General features: G+C 42.0%; 1 protein-coding gene across 2 annotated transcripts in view; it reads right to left on the reverse strand.

The window, feature by feature from the left end:
• The window catches only part of ROR2 (receptor tyrosine kinase like orphan receptor 2), a 239,675-nt gene that overhangs the window by 23,004 nt on the left and 194,350 nt on the right, over positions 1–22,321 (reverse strand). For both annotated transcript variants that reach the window (XR_011254235.2, XM_069575607.2), the window contains exons 3-4: positions 13,965–14,252; positions 13,146–13,176 (exon numbers count right to left, since the gene is read on the reverse strand). Coding sequence is in view for 1 of the 2 variants with exons in the window: in XM_069575607.2 (XP_069431708.1) it covers positions 13,146–13,176; positions 13,965–14,252 (319 nt within the window). In the remaining variant the exon portion in view is untranslated. The remainder of the gene's footprint in view (positions 1–13,145; positions 13,177–13,964; positions 14,253–22,321) is intronic.

Consider the following 22,321-nt stretch of genomic DNA (forward strand, 5'->3'; position numbering starts at 1 on the left):
TGGTGACTTTTGGGTGAATCTAGAGGTTGGTATATAAAAAGTTCTCATCCATGCATAACAGGACATATTAGCTTATGTGCTGAGTTGCTCAGTTGTGTCTAATTCTTTGTGACCCCATGAACTGTAGCCCACCAGGCTCCTATCAAGAATACTGGAGTGGGTTGCCATGTCCTCTTCCAGGGGATCTTCCTAACCCTGGGATCAAACCAGGTCTCCCACATTGCAGGTGGATTCTTTACCATCTGAGCCACCAGGAAAGCCCAAGAATACTGGAGTGGGTAGCCTATCCTTTCTCCAGGGGATCTTCCCAACTCAGAAATTGAACCAGGGTCTTCTGCATTGCAGGCAGACTCTTTACCAGCTGAGCCACTAGGGAAGCTCATACATGGGTTCAAATGAAAACAAAGAGTTGCTGGGAACATTAAGTGTGCTGCTACCATCAACTGCTAATATTATCATTACTGCTAAAGCACAAACACTTTCATTTGTGTCACTATGAGATCTGAATTAAGGAGAGTGTGTGTGTATTCTCTGATTACTTTACCTGTGATTGGGTTTAGCCACTTACCACTAATCTTAAAATGAATTAAGTTTTTAACTTTTATTTAAGTTCTGCACTATGGGATTTAAGGGGAGTTATATTTTCCAGAAAAAAAAGAACCTATCACAAGAAGTCACAGAGAAAAAAATTAGGTTGCCTTCTCTCCTCCTTCCAACTCAATTTGATTGCATGCTAAGTCACTTCAGTCATGTCCGACTCATGGACTATATAGTGAGCCAGGCTGCTCTGTCCATAGAATTCTTTAGGCAAGAATACTGGAGTGGGTAGCCATTACCTTCTCCAGGGGATCTTGACCCAGGGATCGAACCCAGACCTCCTGCATTGCAGGCAAATTTTTTTACCATCTGAGCCACCAGGGAAGCCCTCAATTTGATTAGTTGGTGGTTTATGAATTTAACATCAAATGCTAAACGTTAGCCTTTTGTCTGAGTTAGTTTACTTTTACCAACTTGTTAGTAAGGCAGCTTGGTTTCTCCTCAAGTCATTTTTAAATTACTGGCTAGTCAGTTGGCAGTTTCAGGTTTTTTTAAATTACTGGCTAGTCAGTTGGCAGTTTCAGGGTTTTGTTTGTTTTTTTTTTAATAGTGCTATTTTCTTGTAATTAGGATAAAGTTTGAACTAGGCTTATGACAACTTCCCCAAAATAGCAGTGGAAGGACTCTGAGTACAAAATGGCTGAGTTCTGTTTAGACAGGCAAATTGTGAGGTGCCTGTGAATCATCCCCCTGGAGAGGCCCACGATGGGGCCAAACTGGGGGGCCTGAGATAAAGAGATAAATCAGATTTGGAAATGGAGACGCCAGGGTCATGAGCATATGAGCGGAGATGGCTGAAGCTTGGAATTATCTGCAGGTTATGAAGCAATAAGTGCTCAGGACATGGCCTCAAGGAGAATGATTTCCCAGCGGCCCATAATTAACATAACGTTTAATTGTTCAAAAAGAACAACACACTTTCCTTTAAGCAGATGTTTAGTGTAGCACATTATGCGTGCATATACTTGTGGGCCATCATCAGGGTGGCCCAGGACGACCAACACAGGAAACTTGAAAGCCCCGAAGCTCAGGCTTTGGGGAGCACCCCATGGACCACTGTCCTGCTACCCCATCAGCTGACTTCAGTATCACTAGGCTACCCCAGCACTGCATGTACACATCTATCATCATGAAAATAAAGCACTTTTTAAAAGAGGAGAGAGAACTGAAACCCACACATGAAATGTGAGACACGCAGCCTCACATTAATCCCCTTGCATTACCAAAACTGCTACCTGAGTAAGCTATAATCACCCAGTCTTTGAACCTACATCTGTGGAGAAACAGCCTGTTCTTAAAGCCTTTGTTCTCCATATACACACCCGCCTCACCCTCCCTTCAAATGGATGGAAGGAAAACAATGTTTTGATGGTAATAAATCCCTTAACCTCTGAGGATTTCCACCTCACCCCTCACCTCCTTCAACACACACAGACTGATGTCCAGTCAGCTGCTGGTGTCCGTGTGTGTGGATGTGTGAGGGCAGTGGCCCAGGGAAGAGAGCGTTGAGCCCAGAGGGGATCATCCTTGTTCACAGTTCAGAACCAGCGTGCCCCAGTGGCGACATGCTATACACAGGGATCAACCAGGGCTATCTGATTATTCACCATCTCAGTTCTCCATTTGCCGGTACAGGATATGCCAGCCCACCAACAGCAAAAGAGCTCTAACTGCTGTGTGTTTTCTCAGGAAAGGGTCCAAGAGAACAGTCACAGAAAAGCTACAGATATTCCAGAGACAAAAATGGAGAACATGGATAACTCTGTTTTAAGCCTACTGATGTTCCCTCTTTTTTGTCTTTGTTTTGGTTAAGTTGCAGAGATATTATAAAGAAGGTTAAACACAATTACAGTCAATGGGAAGAAAAGAATAGTGGCCACAAAAAGACAACTGCCTTCGACCATGAAGTATCCAAATAGAGGGTCACCTGGCAATACAAAGTGAGCAGATCAACTCAGTAGCATATTAAAAGAATATGTCATTCTGACCGAATGGATTTCAATCTAGAACTGTAGTTACTCAATAATAGGAACTCTGTTATATAACATCATATTAATATGTTGAAAGCAGAAAACTACACAATCACCTCTGTGTCTGAAAAAGTAACTGCCAAAATCAAACCGCCAAGCAATTCTGATAAAAATACAAACTGGTAAAATTGAGATGGAAGAATAAAAGTTAACAGTCAAGATAATTTAGAAGAACTGGTATAGTAATAGTGGAAGTCACTCAGTCGTGTCTGACTCTTTGCGACCCCATGTCACATGTCCATGGAATTCTCCAGGCCAGAATACTGGAGTGGGTAGCCATTCCCTTCTCTGGGGGAATCTTCCCAACCCAGGGATCGAACCCAGGTCTCCAGCATTGCAGGTGGATTCTTTACCAGCTGAGCTGAGGTAGCTAGATTAGCCAGCTCAGGCTGCCATAACAAAATAGCACAAACTGGGACGCTTAAACAATACACACTGATTTCTCACAGTTCTCGAGACTGAGAAGTTCAATATTAGACTGTTGCCCTGTTTAGTTCCCAGCTTTCAGTTCCCAGCGAGAAGGACGGCTACCTTCTCGTTGTGTCCCCCGTGGCGGAGAAAACAGACAGAGATCTCTAATGTTTCTTCCTCTTCCTATAAGGACACAAGTCCTGTTAGGTCAGAGCCTCACCCTTATGACCTCATTTAACCTTAATAACATCCTTTAAGATGCTGTCTCCATTACAGTCACATGAAGGGGGATTAACGCTTCAATATCTGAAGTTGGTGGAGGGGAGCACAATTTAATCCACAGCAATTAGTGAGAATATTTCTCTACATATGGAATGAAGATATAATGTTAGAATATTGTGGTATTTATTCCAGGCACAAAAGCTACTAGAACAGAATCTAGAAGCAAATCTACACATATAGAAATTTCACAGATGACAGAAGTGATATTAAATTTAATGATTACAGATAGGGCTATTCATTATATGGTCCCAAGGCAGTAGACCATCAAGACAGGAAAACATTATGGTAGAACCCTGGCTTATACCAGCATAAAAATCAATCCTAGATGAAGTAGGAATTATGTAAAATTATAACTTTAAACTCTTACAAAGCAATAAGGAAAAACAAATATCCCAATGAAAATGGACAAAATACAGTTGATTCTGGTTATCTATGATGGTTATTTCCTATAAAGTCACCATGAACACTGAACTAGTAAATACTGAGCCATTGTCCCTAAGGCAAATAGAGAGAGAGTTTTCCACAAGTCTGTGATCATAACATTTTCATCAACCAGTCAATACATAACCTTGTTTTATGAGTGTTTCTGTTTAAAGACATCTTATTTAATGTGGTTAATGATTCAATAATAATGAGCTCTCAGCCAACAGCACTTAACTCATGCCTAAATGACGCTTATCTAATGTATTTCCTCCTTAAGGCACATCACAGCCTTCTGGTGCTTAGGAAAACAAGAAAGCACTTCATGCTATATTGGGGCCACTCTAAACAGCAAAATCACCAATAAAAAGCACAAAATGTAAACAGACTCAAAAAAGGACGTGTGTGCACAGTAGGACAGCTGAAACAAGATGGCAGGCCTCAGCTGCGAATACATGCATTGGGCAACTCAATGTTTTCACTGCTCTGTACATATCCATGAGTGACCATGAAAACATCCCGATTATTAATTTAGAGGTTACGAAGAAATTTTACTGAGTAAGAAAATTTGCAACTATTGAATCCATAAATAAGGTAAATAGACTGTATTTAAATTGGCAATCCAATGATTATTAAACCAATACAAATATGATCAACTTCAATATTTACTGGTGAATTCTAATGTAAAACTACTATAAATTACCACTGTGACCCAAGACATTGGCACAGTTTTGAGTGATGATAATACCATGTGCTGGGAAACATAAGAAAACAAGAAAATAAGAGCTTATGCTTTGCCAGTGGGACTATGAAATTCTTTATTACTTTTGAAGACAATCTTGTCATACCTTGGAGAAGGAACTGGTAACCCACTCCAGTATGCTTGCCTGGAGAATCCTATGGACCGAGGAGCCTGGCAGGCTACAGTTCATGGGACTGCAAGAGTCAGATACAACTTACCGACTAGAGAACAATCAGTTCAGTTAAGTTCAGTTCAGTCACTCAGTCGTGTCCGACTCTTTGTGACCCCATGAATTGCAGCACGCCAGGCCTCCCTGTCCATCACCAACTCCCAGAGTTCACCCAAACTCATGTCCATCAAGTCAGTGATGGCATCCAGCCATCTCATCCTCTGTCATCCCCTTCTCCTCCTGCCCCCAATCCCTCCCAGCATCAGAGTCTTTTCCAATGAGTCAATTCCTTGCATCAGGTGGCCAAAATATTGGAGTTTCAGCTTCAACACCAGTCCTTCCAAGAATACCCAGGACTGATCTCCTTTAGAATGGACTGGTTCGATCTCCTTGCAGTCCAAGGGACTTTCAAGAGTCTTCTCCAACACCACAATTCAAAAGCATCAGTTCTTCAGTGCTCAGCTTTCTTTATACTCCAATTCTCACATCCATACATGACTACTGGAAAAACGATACCCCTGACTAGACGGACCTTTGTTCTCAAAGTAATGTCTCTGGTTTTTAATATGCTATCTAGGTTGGTCATAACTTTTTTTCTAAGAAGTAAACATCTTTTAATTTCATGGCTGCAATCACCTTCTGCAGTGATTTTGGAGCCCAAAAAAATAAAGTCAGCCATTGTTTCCACTGTTTCTCCATCTATTTGCCATAAAGAGATGGGACCAGATGCCATGATCTTCGTTTTCTGAATGTTGAGCTTTAAGCCAACGTTTCACTCTCCTCTTTCACTTTCATCAAGAGGCTCTTTAGTTCTTCTTCACTTTCTGCCATCAGGGTGGTGTCATCTGCATATCTGAGGTGATTGATATTTCTCCTGGCAATCTTGATTCCAGCTTGTGCTTCTTCCAGCCCTGCGTTTCTCAGGATGTACTCTGCATAGAAGTTAAATTAGCAGGGTGACAAGATACAGCCTTGACGTACTCCTTTTCCTATTTGGAACCAGTCTGTTGTTCCATGTCCAGTTTTAACTGTTGCTTCCTGACCTGCATACAGGTTTCACAAGAGGCAGGTCAGGTGGTCAGATGGTACTCCCATCTCTATCAGAATTTTCCACAGTTTATTGAGATCCACACAGTCAAAGGCTTTGGCATAGTCAATAAAGCAGAAATAGATGTTTTTCTGGAACTCTCTTGCTTTTTTGATGATCCATCTGATGTTGGCAATTTGATCTCTGGTTCCTCTGCCTTTACCGGTTGAATATCTGGAAGTTCACGGTTCACATATTACTGAAGCCTGGCTTGCAGAATTTTGAGCATTACTTTACTAGCAATAGTTTACTATAAATAAAGTCTTCACCAATACCAACTGTAAAATACACTGCAAATTCACTGATAACAATACAACAAAAATCAGAAGACAACAAAAAACAAAAGCTCATATAACTGGAGGGGAAAAAGATAGAGCCAAAATGATATTCAGAGGAAACTTCATTCTTTTAAATGCATTTGTTTGAAAATTTAAAATGACTAATAAAGAAATTACTTTTTCAAGAAGTCAGAATGACACAAAGATCACTGAAGGCACTACATACACATAAAAATGGCTCAATTTATTACAGAAAGACCAACCAAATCAAATGCTGGCAAACACTGAAGCAAACAGAATTCTCCTACCTGGCGGTGGGAGTACAAAGTGGTACAACTACCTTAGGAAAATGTCTAGTATTTCTTACAAAGCTCAGCATATACATATCTGATAAGTCAGCACTTTGACTTCTGGAAACTTATCTAACAGAGATGAAAATATTCATCAACTTGACCTCTGGAAATTTATCTAAAATAAATGAAAATATTCATCAACATGAAAAGATGCAGTCTTCTCAAGTGTCCATCAACAGGAAAATGGATAAATCAAATGAAATAGTCACACAAGGGAATGCCTTTCAGGAATAAAAAGCAGCTGTCTACCAAAACATGTATCGCATAGACAATTTTGAGAATGTTACGTCAAGTAGACCACCTGACATTTAACTCACATGACCATTATATCCACTAACGTGGGCAGGAATCCTTTAGAAGAAATGGGGTAGCCATCATAGTCAACAAAACAGTCCAAAATGCAGTACTTGGATGCAATCTCAAAAGTGACGGAATGATCTCTGTTTGTTTCCAAGCAAACCATTCAATATCACCGTAATCCAAGTCTATGCCCTGACCAAAAACACTGAAGAAGCTGAGGTTGAACGGTTCTATGAAGACCTACAAGACCTTTTAGAACTAACACCAAAAAAGATGTCCTTTTCATTATAGGGGACTGGAATACAAAAGTAGGAAGTCAAGAAATACCTAGAATAACAGGCAAATTTGGCCTTGGATACAGAATGAAGCAGGGCAAAGGCTAATAGAGTTTTGCCAAGAGAACACACTGGTCATAGCAAACACCTTCTTCCAACAACACAAGAGAAGACTCTACACATGGACATCACCAGATGGTCAACACCAAAATCATATTGATTATATTCTTTGCAGCCAAAGATGGAGAAACTCTACACAGTCAGCAAAAACAAGACCGGGAGCTGACTGTGGCTCAGATCATGAACTCCTTATTGCCAAATTCAGACTGAAATTGAAGAAAGTGTGGACAACCACTGGACCATTCAGGTATGACCTAAATCAAATCCCTTATGATTATACAGTGGAAGTGAGAAATAGATTTAAGGGACTAGATCTGATAGACAGAGTGCCTGATGAACTATGGATGGAGATTCATGACACTGTAGAGGAAACAGGGAGCAAGACCACCCCCAAGGAAAAGAAATGCAAAAAAGCAAAATGGCTGTCTGAGGAGGCCTTACACACAGCTGTGAAAAGAAGAGAAGCGAAAAGCAAAGGAGAAAAGGAAAGATATACCCATTTGAATGTAGAGTTCCAAAGAATAGCAGGGAGAGATAAGAAAGCCTTCCTCAGTGATCAATACAAAGACATAGAGGAAAACAACAGAATGGGAAAGACTAGAGATCTCTGCAAGAAAAATAGAGATACCAAGGGAACATTTCATGTAAAGATGGGCTCAATGAAGTACAGAAATGGTATGGACCTAACAGAAGCAGAAGATATTAAGAAGAGGTGGCAAGAATACACAGAAGAACTGTACAAAAAAGATCTCCATGACCCAGATAATCACAGTAGTGTCATCACTCACCTAGAGTCAGACATCCTGGAATGTGCAGTCAAGTGGGCCTTAGGAAGCATCACTGTGAACAAAGCAAATGGAGGTGATGGAATTCCAGTTGAGCTATTTCAAATTCTGAAAGATGATGCTGTGAAAGTGCTGCCCTCAGTATGCCAGCAAATTTGGAAAACTCAGCAGTGGCCACAGGACTGGAAAAGGTCAGTTTTCATTCCAATTCCAAAGAAAGGCAATGCCAAAGAATGCTCAAACTACCACACAATGGCACTCATCTCACAAGCTAGTAAAGTAATGCCCAAAATTCTCCAAGCCAGGCTTCAGCAATATGTCAGCTATGAACTTCCAGATGTTCAAGCTGGTTTTAGAAAAGGCAGAGGAACCAGAGATCAAATTGCCAACATTTGCTGGATCGTCAAAAAAGCAAAAGAGTTCCAGAAAATCATCTGCTTCTGCTTTATTGACTATGCCAAAGCCTTTGACTGTGTGGATCACAATAAACTGTGGAAAATTCTGAAGGAGATGGGGATACCAGACCACCTGACCTGCCTCCTGAGAAACCTGTATGCAGTTAGAACTGGACATGGAACAACAGACCGGTTCCAAATAGGAAAAGGAGTACGTCAAGGCTGTATCTTGTCACCCTGCTTATTTAACTTCTATGCAGAGTACATCCTGAGAAACGCAGGGCTGGAAGAAGCACAAGCTGGAATCAAGATTGCCAGGAGAAATATCAATCACCTCAGATATGCAGATGACACCACCCTGATGGCAGAAAGTGAAGAAGAACTAAAGAGCCTCTTGATGAAAGTGAAAGAGGAGAGTGAAAAGTTGGCTTAAAGCTCAACATTCAGAAAACGAAGATCATGGAAACTGGTCCCATTGCTTCATGGCAAATAGATGGAGAAACAGTGGAAACAATGGCTGACTTTATTTTTTTGGGCTCCAAAATCACTGCAGATGGTGACTGCAACCATGAAATTAAAAGACGCTTACTCCTTGGAAGGAAAGTTATGCCCAACCTAGACAGCATATTAAAGAGCAGAGATATTACTTTGCCAACAAAGGTTCATCTAGTCAAGGCCATGGTTTTTCCAGTAGTCATGTATGGATGTGAGAGTTGGACTATAAAGAAAGCTGAGTGCCAAAGAATTGATGTTTTTGAACTGTGGTGTTGGAGAAGACTCTTGAGAGTCCCCTGGACTTCAAGGAGATTGAACCAGTGCATTCTAAAGGAGATCAGTCCTGGGTGTTCATTGGAAGTACTGAGTTTGAACCTGAAACTCCAATATTTTGGCCACCTGATGTGAAGAGCTGACTCATTTGAAAAGACCCTGTTGTTGGGAAACATTGAGGGCAGGAGGAGAAGGGGACGACAGAGGATGAGATGGCTGCATGGCATCACCGACTCGATGGACATGGGTTGGGTGAACTCTGGGAGTTGGTGATGGACAGGGAGGCCTGGAGTGCTGCGGTTCATGGGGTCGCAAAGAGTCAGACACTGCTGAGCGACTGAACTGAACTGAACTGAAGGAAACCAGGTTCAAGTGTCTACGTGCTATAGGATTTCATTTCTATGCAGTTCTAAAACATGTAAACTTAGCTCATGGTAGAAAAAAAGTCAGGACAATCATTACCTGGGGTGGCGGAGTAGTGATTAAGAAGTTGCATCATGGAACTTTCTAGAATAATAGGAATGTTCTGTGCCTGTATAAGGGTTTAGAGTGCAGAGGTTTTCTCATTTTTGGAGCTTATTAATAGAATACATAAGATCTGTGCATTTCATTGTATGCAAGTTTAACTCAAAAAGAAGAGATGAGAATATAAGTACACAGATGTTGAACTCTTATTAGTGATTCCCATAATATTTCTAAGTGATATCATAATCCATAATGGTATGTAAATATTTCAGGATAAGTGTACAAATATCTGCAACTTATTGAAATGGATAGAAAATTAGATGACTGATGAATGGAAATGTATGTAAAAATAGGCTAGCACAGTAAAATGTAAATGGCAGGATCTCATTGGCAGGTATATGGATTGGATGTCCACCGTAAAATTCTTTTTACTTTTTCATGTGGTGAATTTTTCATAATAAGATGTCATGGAAAAGAATATCTTAAAACCCAAAGAAAGTGGTCCTTGATAGGACAATTTGATTTAGACATTAATTTTCAACCAAATTTGTCTAAAAATTCATTGCAATTCTAATCAAAATAACATGGGAATTCTTCAAGGAAATTAGTGTGTTCTTTAACAAGATAACATAAACACCTAATAATTACTGGCAATTATTAATAAATGACAGAAAAATATTAACTTCTACATAGTCAAGAAATAAGACATTAATTTTTGTCATCAGTTTCTGTGATTTTTATTTTTTCAATGTTTTAATTACTTCTTTTTTATTGAAATATACTTAATTTACAATTTGTGTAAGTTTCAAGTGTTCAGTTCAGTTCAGTCACTCAGTCGTGTCCAACTCTTTGCGACCCCATGTATCACAGCACGCCAGGCCTCCCTGTCTATCACCAACTCCCAGAGTTCACTCAGATTCATGTTCATCGAGTCCGTGATGCCATCCAGCCATCTCATCCTCTGTTGTCCCCTTCTCCTCCTGCCCCCAATCCCTCCCAGCATCAGAGTCTTTTCCAATGAGTCAACTCTTTGCATGAGGTGGCCAAAGTACTAGAGTTTCAGCTTTAGCATCATTCCTTTCAAAGAAACCCCAGGGTTATCTCCTTCAGAATGGACTGGTTGGATCTCCTTGCAGTCCAAGGGACTCTCAAGAGTGTACAGCAAAGCAATTCAGTTACACAAACATATTATGTTTTCAGATTCTTTTCCCTTATAGGTTATTACAAAATATTGAGTATAGGTCCTTGTGCTATACATTAGGGCCTTGTTTACCTATTATATATATTAGTGTATATCTTGGAGAAGGCAATCACACCCCACTCCAGTACTCTTGCCTGGAAAAGCCCATGGACGGAGGGGCCTGGTAGGCTGCAGTCCATGGGGTCACTAAGAGTTGGACACGACTTAGCGACTTCACTTTCACTTTTCACTTTGATGCATTGGAGAAGGAAATGGCAACCCACTCCAGTGTTCTTGCCTGGAGAATCCCAGGGACAGGGGAGCTTGGTGGGATGCCATCTATAGGGTCGCACAGAGTCGGACACGACTGAAGCGACTTGGCAGCAGCAGCAGTGTATATCTGTTAATCTGAAACTCCTAATTTATCTCTCCCCTCTCTACCTCATTATCCACTTTGATAATCATAAATCTATTCTTTATGTAAACAAGTTCATTTGTATCATCTTTTTAGGTTTCACATATAAATGATATCATTTGGTATTTGTCTTTTTCAGAATTACTTCACTGAATATGATAATCTCTAGGTTCATCCATGTTGCTGGAAATGACATTGCTTCATTTATTTTTACAGCTGAGTAATTCCATTGTATATATACCACACATCTTCTTATCTATTCATCTATCAGTAGACATTTAGGCTCCTTCCATGTCTTGGCTATTGCAAATAGTGCTGCTATGAACATAGGGGTGCAGGTGTCTTTTTCAAATTATGGTTTTCTCTGAATATACACCCAGGAGTGGGATTGCAGAATGATATGGTAACTGTTCTTAGGTTTTTAAGGAATCTCCACACTGTTCTCCATAGTGGCTGTACCAATTTACATTCCCACCAGCAGTGTAGGAGGATTCCTTTTCCTCTACATCCTCGCCAGCAAGAAATAAGACATAATTATTAAAAATAATTAAGAAACAAACAATGTGAGGATCATGCGCAAAGACTATGAAGAACTAGCTGACAAAGGAGCACCATAAGCTAGGAAATGTCTATCACGGCCTCACTGGTGACAGAAAGGGAGAACAAAGCAGTCAGCGTCAGTTTTCCTGCTTCCAAGCAGCAGAAATGAATGGATGTGAGAATCATCTTGGAAGATAAGAGACATGGGTCCTCACACTGTGGCAGGGATGTGACCTTTGTGCCCTCCCCCATCCACCCGCCACTCGCAGGTTTTCTCTTATGAGAGGTGCATCCTGTGTCCCTGCCTGCCCTACTCCCCAGACTCTCCCCTAGAGAAACTGTCCACCAGCCTAACAAAGTGGCCACTGTGGATGTGGGAGACAACAGGAATTCCCACAGACAGAGAGCAGGAGAAAGACCATCAGGGAAATGTAAAACACACTGACACTGTTAATTAAACATGTCAAGTTCAATATTAATTTATGTGAAAAAGTGAACAAAAGTGAGACGGTGTGTTTCCCTGCCTCAGTGCAATGGCCAGTGTTTATGAGGCTGCAGCAGGACACGGATAAGCAGACACTGCTTGGCTGCCCAACACAGTGTCTGTGCCTCTGCTCAGAACTTTGGGAGATGAAGCAACGGCCTGTCCAGGAAATGAGGAATCCACAGCCACTGCTAACCTCAAACACAGGGGCTGAAAAGAGTGATTCTCATGGACCTGTGAGGTCCAGAGGAGAAAAGATGCTGCAGAAGCAAAAGAGAGGCCTGAGTTCACAGCCAGAACTTGCCCACAGCTAGGTGAAGACCAGTGAGCCAGGTTCTGAGCCTCAGTCTCCTCATCTCTGAAGTGGGTCTGAGAACCCCCCACCCCCACCCCATGGTGGAGGGTTCCCAAGGCTCCATGAGCATACATTTCATAGACTGTAGCTGGTGATGCAGTTATGGGTGGTGCTGAGATTTCAGGGTAACTACCTCCCTGTTTGGGCTTCCCAGGTGGCACTAGTGGTAAAGAACCCACCTGTCAATGCAGGAGATGTAAGAGACATGGGTTCGATCCCTGGGTTGGGAAGATTCCCCTGGAGGAGGGCATGGCAATCCACTCCAGTATTCTTGCCTGGAGAATCCCATGGAGAGAGGAGCCTGGCAGGCTATAGTCCATGGGGTTGCAAAGAGTTGGACTGACTGAAGTGACTTAGCATGCACACACTCACTTCCCTATTTCAAATGTTCTAGGGACATCAGGGTCCTGGCAGCCCCAGCAGAATGGTCAGTACACTTACTCTGCCTCCCGTTGTCCTGTAAGGTCATAATCTCTGAAAGCAACTATCAATGTTTTTATGGCTTTTTCCCTCAACATGGAAAATACAACCATTTTCCAGCCCAAAGCAAGCACATTGCCATCCCTGTGTGAAGTCTAGCCAACTTCTAGCAAATTCAGCAAAGACATATGTTTGCCCAATTTATAGCCTGGATTCTTACATAACGGAAGCCCACAAAGAATGAGAAAATGGTTTGAGGAAAGCAGATACTTACTGAAAGTTATGATTTGGGCTGTGTGTTGGACCTAAAAGGAAAAAAAAAAAGAAAAGTTATTAATACTTCATGATTTGGAATAAATTTTTTTTTCCAATCTGGCCCGTGGTAAAGGCAACCGCAGCCCAGGGTGCTCATTTGTGGTGAGCCATCTTCAGCCTCCAGCTCTGCCAATGCCCAAGATTATATGCCAGGGATGGCAAAAACCACTGAGGATGGAAGGGGTGCTCTCTGTTGATGCAGAAACATCGGGAGATATTTTGGGGATTTTTGCTGTCTTTTCTTTCTTCTCATCCAACCTTGACTCACAAAATCTGTCTTACTCACTGGTGACAAAATGACTGGGGCATTGTAGGGACCTCCTCATTACTAGAATGAAAGGGATACATTTCTGTTTGCCAGTTGATTGCTTTGTGCCACCTGTGATAAGCACAAGACTACAGAATCGTCCTCACCTTCTGTTCCCCACCCATCCTCTGGGCTGGGTGGGGTTTCCGTGGGTGGGTGGGTGCCTGTCTGGATCGCCTGGGCCTCCCCCATGGGGGTGACCTCCTGACACACAACATGTCTGGCATTATTTTCTGCACTCCAGGTTTATAGACCCCTCCATCTGCGTCTATTTTCTTTTATTACTAGTAAATGGGTAACAGGTTAAGCTGGGGACCTAATGCACAATGAGAAAGGCCTCGGGGAAGGGTTTTATTGATTTCCTCTCTGTTGCCTGTGTGTGTTCAGTTTCAAACTGCAAATTAATCTGTGCTCAGTGGCTGGGGACCTTCCTATTTGATAAGCAATGTGTCGGGGGCCGTGCCTACTCACCGAGTCGCACAAACAGGACGCCGGTGGCAGTGATGGTCTTCACCCCGTTGGTGGCCACGCACTGGTAGTAGCCGGTGTCCGTCGTGTCCAGGTCCTGGATCCGCAGCCGGGAACCGTATTCCGTCTTGCGGATGATGACGCGCCGCGGCTCCTGCACCACTGGGGCGTCGTTCTTCAGCCACCGCACACTGGGTGGCGGGTTTCCAGCCACCTTGCAGTGCAGAATCGCTGTCTGGCCTTGGACTATGGTGATATTGTTAACTGGCTCCAGAAAATTCAGAAAGTACCCTGCAAAGGAGAAGAATCAGAGAAGAGCAAATGTCAGTGAGAACAGGGAGAAAGGGCTCCCTGGGGCGCCTTCTAGGAACTGCTTGGGGGAGGTTCTGACTGTCACATACAAATCTTCCACTCTCCTTATTGGCTTAATGGGGGTAATTATATTCTAGAATGTTGCCTCCAACACTGAAGGAGCAAATAGGGAATGGGCTGCTCCTGAAGAAACACAGGGTTAGGTTCCTGATTGCCTCTGCTCACAGCATTCTCACCAACTGATCAATAAAGAACCTGGTTTTAGTGTGCTTCAGTTCAAAGTCACTTTATTTAATAAGTACTGTTGATTCATTAACATTGAGCTCACAACCAACAGCCCTATAACTTGGTCTGAAAGAAGCTTATCTAACACACATGCTTTCACCCTAAGGCACATCTTGTGTTTACGGCACCAGACAGCACTTCAGCACCATTATTGGGAGCATTTTTTAAATAGCCAATCACCAACAAAAAGCACAACAATGCAAATACATGGGACTAAACAGACCATGGAAAGGACATTTGTTTACAGTATGAGCTGGGGGCTTAGACAGAGTGTTGTTTTGTACAAGCTCATCAGGGAACATGTGCATCAGCAATTCAAAATTTTGACTGTCTATGGATGCTGTGAGAATTGATTTTGGGATTACAAACACATTTTAGGTTATAAGTAAACTTGAAACTACAGAATCTGTAAATAATGAGGATCACATTCTCTCTGCAAGCATTAAATCTAATCTAACCTCACTAATTTACTAAGCAAATTCATGCTCAGAAAGTCCATCCTCTTTCCTACCACACCATCAAGCACAAGCCACAATAAGGAAATGAGAAGAAGAAAGTGTGCGACAAAACAGAGATATCCTCACAAACAAGCAAATCATTGGTCTGAACAGAACAAAAATAACAAGGCTGAGTGTTGCTGAAGGCTCTGTCCCACTGCACCCAGGGCAGAAGCAGGAAGAAACCATCCCAGGTTCAAATTCAAAAGGGAAAACAGACCCTAAAGGTACCCAAAATACAGAGCGAGTGGGGCTGGAAATGCTGCCCTGGAATGTGGGGCCCCATTCAATCACAGTCAGGAGCTCTCAGCTAGTGACACAAACCATGGGGAACAAGAGGAAGTGAAACAGACAGCACTTGGGAGGGATTTGTGCATGTGTGTGTGCATGTGTGTGTGTGTGTGCATACGCTATTAGTCAGGGGCTGGAGGGATACTCTCTGTTAAGATAAACATGCACACTAAAATTCCATAACACCAAAAAACCCACTAAGGCTAGAGAGACAAGACAATCAATCATCAGGAGATGAGATCACTGCAGACAGACTAAGACATCAGAGCAATCTGAAAAAGACTATAAAGGGTAGTACTGTTCTAAATCTTTTCTCCTGATTTCTGGTGGGTCTCTTTTTTGTTTTATTTAATGAAGTAAAAGATGGAAAGATGGCACATATCTATATTACTAATTTAATTGGATGAAAAATTATAGGATTTCTAGTGGACCCTGGGGATAAGTTTCACAGGCTGGGTGAAGGAGATAGGAAGAAGCTGTAAGAGGCAGGAGGATGTGAATTTCAAGATGAAGATAGTTTCCCTTCACAAGAGAGAGTGGGTAGATATCTGTGTAGAGAGGGGTCACTAACCACTGCTGATTCAGTTCAGTTCAGTTCAGTCGCTCAGTTGTGTCCGACTCCTTGCAACCCCCATGAATTGCAGCACACCAGGCCTCCCTGTCTATCACCAACTCCCGGAGTTCGCTCAAACTCATGTCCATCGAGTCAGTGATGCCATCCAGCCATCTCATCCTCTGTCGTCCCCTGCTCCTCCTGCCCCCAATCCCTCCCAGCATCAGGGTCTTTTCCAATGAGTCAGCTCTTCACATGAGGTGGCCAAAGTATTGGAGTTTCAGCCTTAGCATCAGTCCTTCCAGTGAACACCCAGGACTGATCTCCTTTAGAATGAACTGGTTGGAACTCTTTGCAGTCCAAGGGACTCCCAAGAGTCTTCTCCAACACCACAGTTCAAAAGCATCAATTCTTTGGCACTCAGCTTTCTTCAGAGTTCAACTCTCACATCCATATATGACCACTGGAAAAACCATAGCCTTGACTAGACAGACCTTTTCGCAAAATAATGTCTCTGGTTTTGAATATGCTATCTAGGTTGGTCATAACTTTCCTTCCAAGGAGTAAGTGTCTTTTAATTTCATGGCTGCAATCACCATCCGCAGTGATTTTGGAGCCCCCCAAAATAAATTCTGACACTGTTTCCACTGTTTCCCCATCTATTTGCCATGATGTGATGGGACCAGATGCCATGATCTTAGTTTTCTGAATGTTGATTACTATTTGTGATTATTATTAATAACATTATTAGGTTCAACCTTTATTTTCTGCTAGCCAACCCCCTTTTAATGTAGTGAATTAAGTTGTACAAGAGAATTCTTAATGATGACACAAAGCCAGAAGGTAACTGAAATGTTAATGAAAAAACCCTGGAAAGAGGCTAAATCAAGCAGGTAACATTCTGGATATCATGATTGTTTACTAACCACACAGGCTCAACTTGGGGAGACTTGCATTCCTGCTGAGGCTCCTGCACTAGATCCTGGATTTTTGAAAACAAAATGAGATCTGATCTGACAGTCCGAAGCAGTTGCTATGGTATAATCTGGGCTGCCCAGATTATAGCAAACACGTCGTTTCACTGCGTTCTGGCCAGAACCCAAGTAGCTATAAGTTGTTTAAGATTCAAATGTTTCATTAAGGTCTCATAACACTAAAAAGCACAGTAGGGCATATAAAATAGTCATCAAATCATAACTTAAAATAGCAAATGATATATTAGATTAAAATCACCATGATCTCTTCTTTCTGGTACAAGTTTAATTATAATTCTCATCTCTACACTGATGACAGTTTTTCCAAAGGCCTTTGACACTTCATGGCTTCCTGGGAGACACAGACACAGGAGTGTAAGGATCTGTGTCTCCAAGCTGACTAGCAAAAATCTAAAAGGAGCAGGCCTAGGGTTCTGAGGCCTATTGCTAAGTCATTTCAGTCATGTCTGACTCTGTGCGACCCCACAAACAACAGCCCACCAGGCTCCCCTGTCCCTGGGATTCTCCAGGCAAGAACACTGGAGTGGGTTGCTATTTCCTTCTCCAGTGCATGAAAGTGAAATGTGAAAGTGAAGTTGCTCAGTTGTGTCTGACTTAGCGACCCCATGGACTGCAGCCTACCAGGCTCCTCCATCCATGGGATTTTCCAGACAAGAGTACTGGAGTGGGGTACTAAGACTGAGGCCTAAGACTGAGTCATCTATCTGGAGGACTGGCTTAAAAGCAATTCTGCCACCACCTTCCTCCATGTTTAGGGAATCTGCATACATCAACTTGGGACACCTCCACTGACCATCTAAATATCTTGAAAGATATAGGAGGATCTTCTTCAACGTGGAAAAAACAATATTAGTCAAGAAAGAGAAGAAAGGGAGAGAACCACTCAGAGGAGAAAGTTAAGGAGAGGGTTCCTTTTGTACAACTTATAGAAGGAAACCTGGGGAGAGTTTGAGAGTGTCCAATTACTCTATATACAGACTCTCATGGTCTTCTTTTCCAGAATATCTTGTTTTTTCACATTGAAGGAGTACAAAAACCTGAAATCCTTCTCTGCTCCAGTGAACAGCTTCTCCTATACCCCTGATTGATAATTGATGGTGGTTTAGACCTAGTCTTTCTTCCAGGAAGGCTCTTTTTCTGAGAAATGCAGAATAGGGAAAATGACCTCCTTCTTGGTTTGCCTTTCATGTGGGCACGGAGAGTGTGATGTTAACCCTGACCCACCGGGTGGGGCACTGTGAAACCATCTACAGTAAGTTCCCTACGTTGGAACCTTCAAGTTTTAAACTTTCAAAGATTTGAACATACATTCACACGTCTAATCATGTAAGTTAGTTCACGTATCTGGCATACACTGTCACGTGTGTGCACCCTCTACAAGTGGCTGCGCTTTTGTGTACTTTACTGTGTAGAACTGTATAGAGTACAGTAGTATTATCTTTATTTCAAGCCCAGGATGTCTGGAAGCAGTGCAAAAACAGTGGTGATGTAGCTGGCACTACTGTACTTTTCCAGGTACTGTACTGTAAGGTTGAAAATGTTTTCTTTATTTTTTGTGCTTATTTGTTTTTATGTATTATTTATATAGAAAATATTATAAACCTATTACAGTACAGTATTATACAGTATTATATAGCCGATTGTACTAGTTGGGTATCTAGGCTAACTTTTTTGGACTCTTGAATGAATTGGACTTATGAGCATGCTCTAGGAACAGAACTCATCTGTATGTAGGGGACTTACTGTATATGAGTCAGATGGTTTAACCAGGGATGGTGCCAGTATTTCCCTTTTTGATGTTTAATCAACTCTAGCTAACAAGGACTGGAGAAATCCATTTGTGCTGGATTCAAGCACCTTAGACAGTTGATTTAATCTTTAAAGCACTCTTGATTATTTCTGTTTATCAGTTTATAATTGATAAATTATATCAATTTTCCTTGATTATATCTGTTTATGAAATATCCATAATAGGTAAATCCAGAGACAGAAAACAGATTAGTAGTTGCCAGCAGCTGGGGAAGGGGAATTTAAGGAATAACTCTAAATGAGATAGGGTCTCCCTTTGGGGGTGATGAAAATGTCTGGAACTAGAAAGTATTGATGGCTGCATAACATTACAAATGTAATCCCTAGGTCAGGAAATGTCTCCTGAGGAGGGATGGGCATGGTGAGACCAGGTGAACAAACCAGGTAAAAGCAGGTAGAGGGGAGGTGGAGATGTCAGGCCAAGGGGAAGAGGGCCACACTCCTGGAAGCATCCTTTCAAAAGTACTAGCCATCACCCTCACCTTTGCTCAGACCTAGGGTAAGACTTCCTCTGATTTTCTCCCACCCTGAGGTGCCCAATTTATATGGATCCTCTTCACTCTCGACCACACGCTCACTCACTCCTGAAGGCACAGCTTCCTCAATTTACAGAAAATGAAGGGGAAGCTAGTGAAGTGATCTAGTCCACATGTGGAGTTCTTGACAACTCTTCTCCATTCTATTCCATCTAAACCAGTGGGGTTCAACGATGACTTCACACTAGGGTCACCTGGAAGCTGATAAAAATATCCACCTGTGCATCATGCAACTGAGTGCCTAGGAATTTGTCTAAAGCTCTAAGTGTGCAGCCTAGACCAAGAATCCTGCTTTGAAGGGAAGTGAAACACAAAACCCATCCAAGAATGAACTTAAAGCTGACCAGAAACAACACTGAAAGCGTCGCTGTAAGGGACGCTGGGACCGGAAAGAATGCTCCTAAGTGACCAGCACCTACACCTGGGGAGTTCCAAGTACAACAGCATTTAAAAGGCCTGTCCAGCTGGGAATGGACAAAAGGGAGGATCTCCACAGATATCATCCATGTCCCAACCCAGGCCTGAAATCAGCCTCCTTTATGCTCTATGGGAAACTCAGAGACCAAAACCATGGGTGGATAACCCAGCAACTTCACACATTAAGCTCCCTCAGGAATAATAATGAGCCCTCAGGAAGAAATCACAAAAACAAATAATGAAAAAAATCTAATTTATACCCATGGTACCCACTCCAGTGTTCTTGCCTGGAGAATCCCAGGGACGGGGGAGCCTAGTAGGCTGCCGTCTGTAGAGTCGCACAGAGTCAGACATGACTGAAGTGACTCAGCAGCAGCAGCAGCAGCATCAAGGCTTCTGGTTCTTGATTCTGGTTCAAGGTTCTCTCCCTACCTATACTTTCCCCTACTTTGAAGGGGATTGTCCCTTGCTTTTCCTAAAACACATCCATCCAACTGATCCCTCATCGTGCAATCAGCCAAGAACCCCTTGTCCTTGGATCTTTTCTATTTCTCATGGGTCAATTCTGTGCCAGAAAGTTACCTCTGCAAAGGGTATTCTCCCATCAATACAGCCTCTGTTCATTGCTAACCTTACCCCTAACACCACTGATCTTGGCCTGTTGCTATGGCAACATCTTTTTGTTCTTACATTACGATGATTGAAATACATTTTGACATCAAGAATAACAAATGTTACTTTGGGGGGCATATTTCTTAATTTCAAGGCTACTTCTCTTTCAGATTCAATTTAGAATCATCCTAATAACTTCCACTTAAAAATTGGGATGTTGATGGAGAGATAAGTGCATTTATTATGGGAAAACTATTACATTTCCACATATTGTACAAATTTCCTACTTTTGCTGTAACACATTAGCACAAACTTAGTAGTGTAACACAACACAAATACACTGTCACACAGTTCTGCAGGTCAGAAGTCCAAAAATCAAGGTGTTGGCAGGATGCTATTTCTTCTGCAGGCTCTGGGAGAGTCTTCTCCTTGCCTTTCCCAGCTTTTGGAGGCCACCTGCATGCCCTGGCCCATGGTGCCTTCCTTATATCACTCTAACTTCTGTTTCCATTATCAACATCTCCAACAAGTGGCTCTGACCTTCCTGTCTTACAAGGACCTCTATGATTACATTGGGCCATATGGATCATCCAGGATCATTTCCATATCAAAATCCTGAACTGAGTTCCACCTGCACAGTCCCTGTGAAATAAGGTGACACATTTCCAGGTTCAGGGATTAGGACATGGACATCACTGATAGGCCAATATTCTGTCCCTGTGTGCATTTTTCTTTTACCTTGCCACTTTACTGAACTACTTTAGTTATGATAGTTTCTGAGTTGATCGTCTTAGATTTTCTTTGCAGATATCATTTTCTTCAAATAATAATAATGCAGCCTTTTAGCTTCCAAAATTCATACTGCCCATATCTCTTCTTGCTTCCTATTCAATATTAATGATTTCTGAGCTAACAATTTTTAACACTGAAATGTTGCAGAGAAAAATACAGATATTAACACACTAGCATGCATGTATACAACATCAAGATTTTATGCAAACATTGTACCATATTTGACTTTGTTGCTGTTGTTGTTCAGTCACTAAGTCATGTCCGACTCTTTGCAACCCACGAACTGCAGCACGCCAGCCTTCTCTGTTCACCACTATCTCCCGGAGTTTGCTCAAACTCATGTTCATTGAGTCAGTGATGCCATCCAACCACCTCATTCTCTGTCGCCCCCTTCTCCTCTTGCCCTCAATTTTTCCCAGCATCGGGGTCTTTTCCAATGAGTCAGTTCTTCACATCAAGTGGCCAAAGTATTGGAGCTTCAGCTTCAGCATCCGTCCTTCCAATGAATATTCAGGGACTGATTTCCTTTAGGATTCACTGGCTTGATCTCTTTGCAGTCCAAGGGACTCTCAAGAGTCTTCTCCAACACCACAGTTCAAAAGCATCAATTCTTTGGCACTCAGCCTTCTTTATAGTCCAACTCCCACATCCATACATGACTATTGGAAAAACCATAGCTTTGACTATATGGACCTTTGTCAAAGTGATGTCTCTTCTTTTTGATACACTGTCTAGGTTTGTCATAGCCATTCTTCCAAGGAGCAAGTGTCTTTTGATTTTGTGGCTGCTGTCACCATCCGCATTGATTTTGGAGGCCAAGAAAATGAAATCTAACACTGTTTCCATATTTTCCCCCTTTATTTGCCATGAAGTGATAGGACTGGATGCCATGATCTTAGTTTTTTTAATGTTGACTCACAGTAATTAAAAAAATAAGACATTCCGAAGTGTAACTAAAGCACACCCTTCCCTTATTTCTCCAGAGAATGAGTATGCACTATTCCAATGCATATTTGTATCATTTTATATTCATAGAATTTCCCCTGAAAGACCTTCTTTGCTACTTTTTTTTTTCACTCAAAGTCAGCTTGGGGTTCCTCTGTTGATGCAGTTCATTTGTTTAATTACTTCATAATATTCTACTGTACAAAGAAACCACAATTTCTTTATCCATTTCCCAATTCAGGGGCAAGAATTTGTTTCTACATTTTTGCTAGTACAGACAGTGTATAATGACGACCTGTATATATCTCATTCTGTA

The sequence above is a fragment of the Ovis canadensis genome, chromosome 2 (genome assembly GCF_042477335.2).
Source record: "Ovis canadensis isolate MfBH-ARS-UI-01 breed Bighorn chromosome 2, ARS-UI_OviCan_v2, whole genome shotgun sequence".
In the NCBI taxonomy this organism is placed as follows: Eukaryota; Metazoa; Chordata; class Mammalia; order Artiodactyla; family Bovidae; genus Ovis; species Ovis canadensis.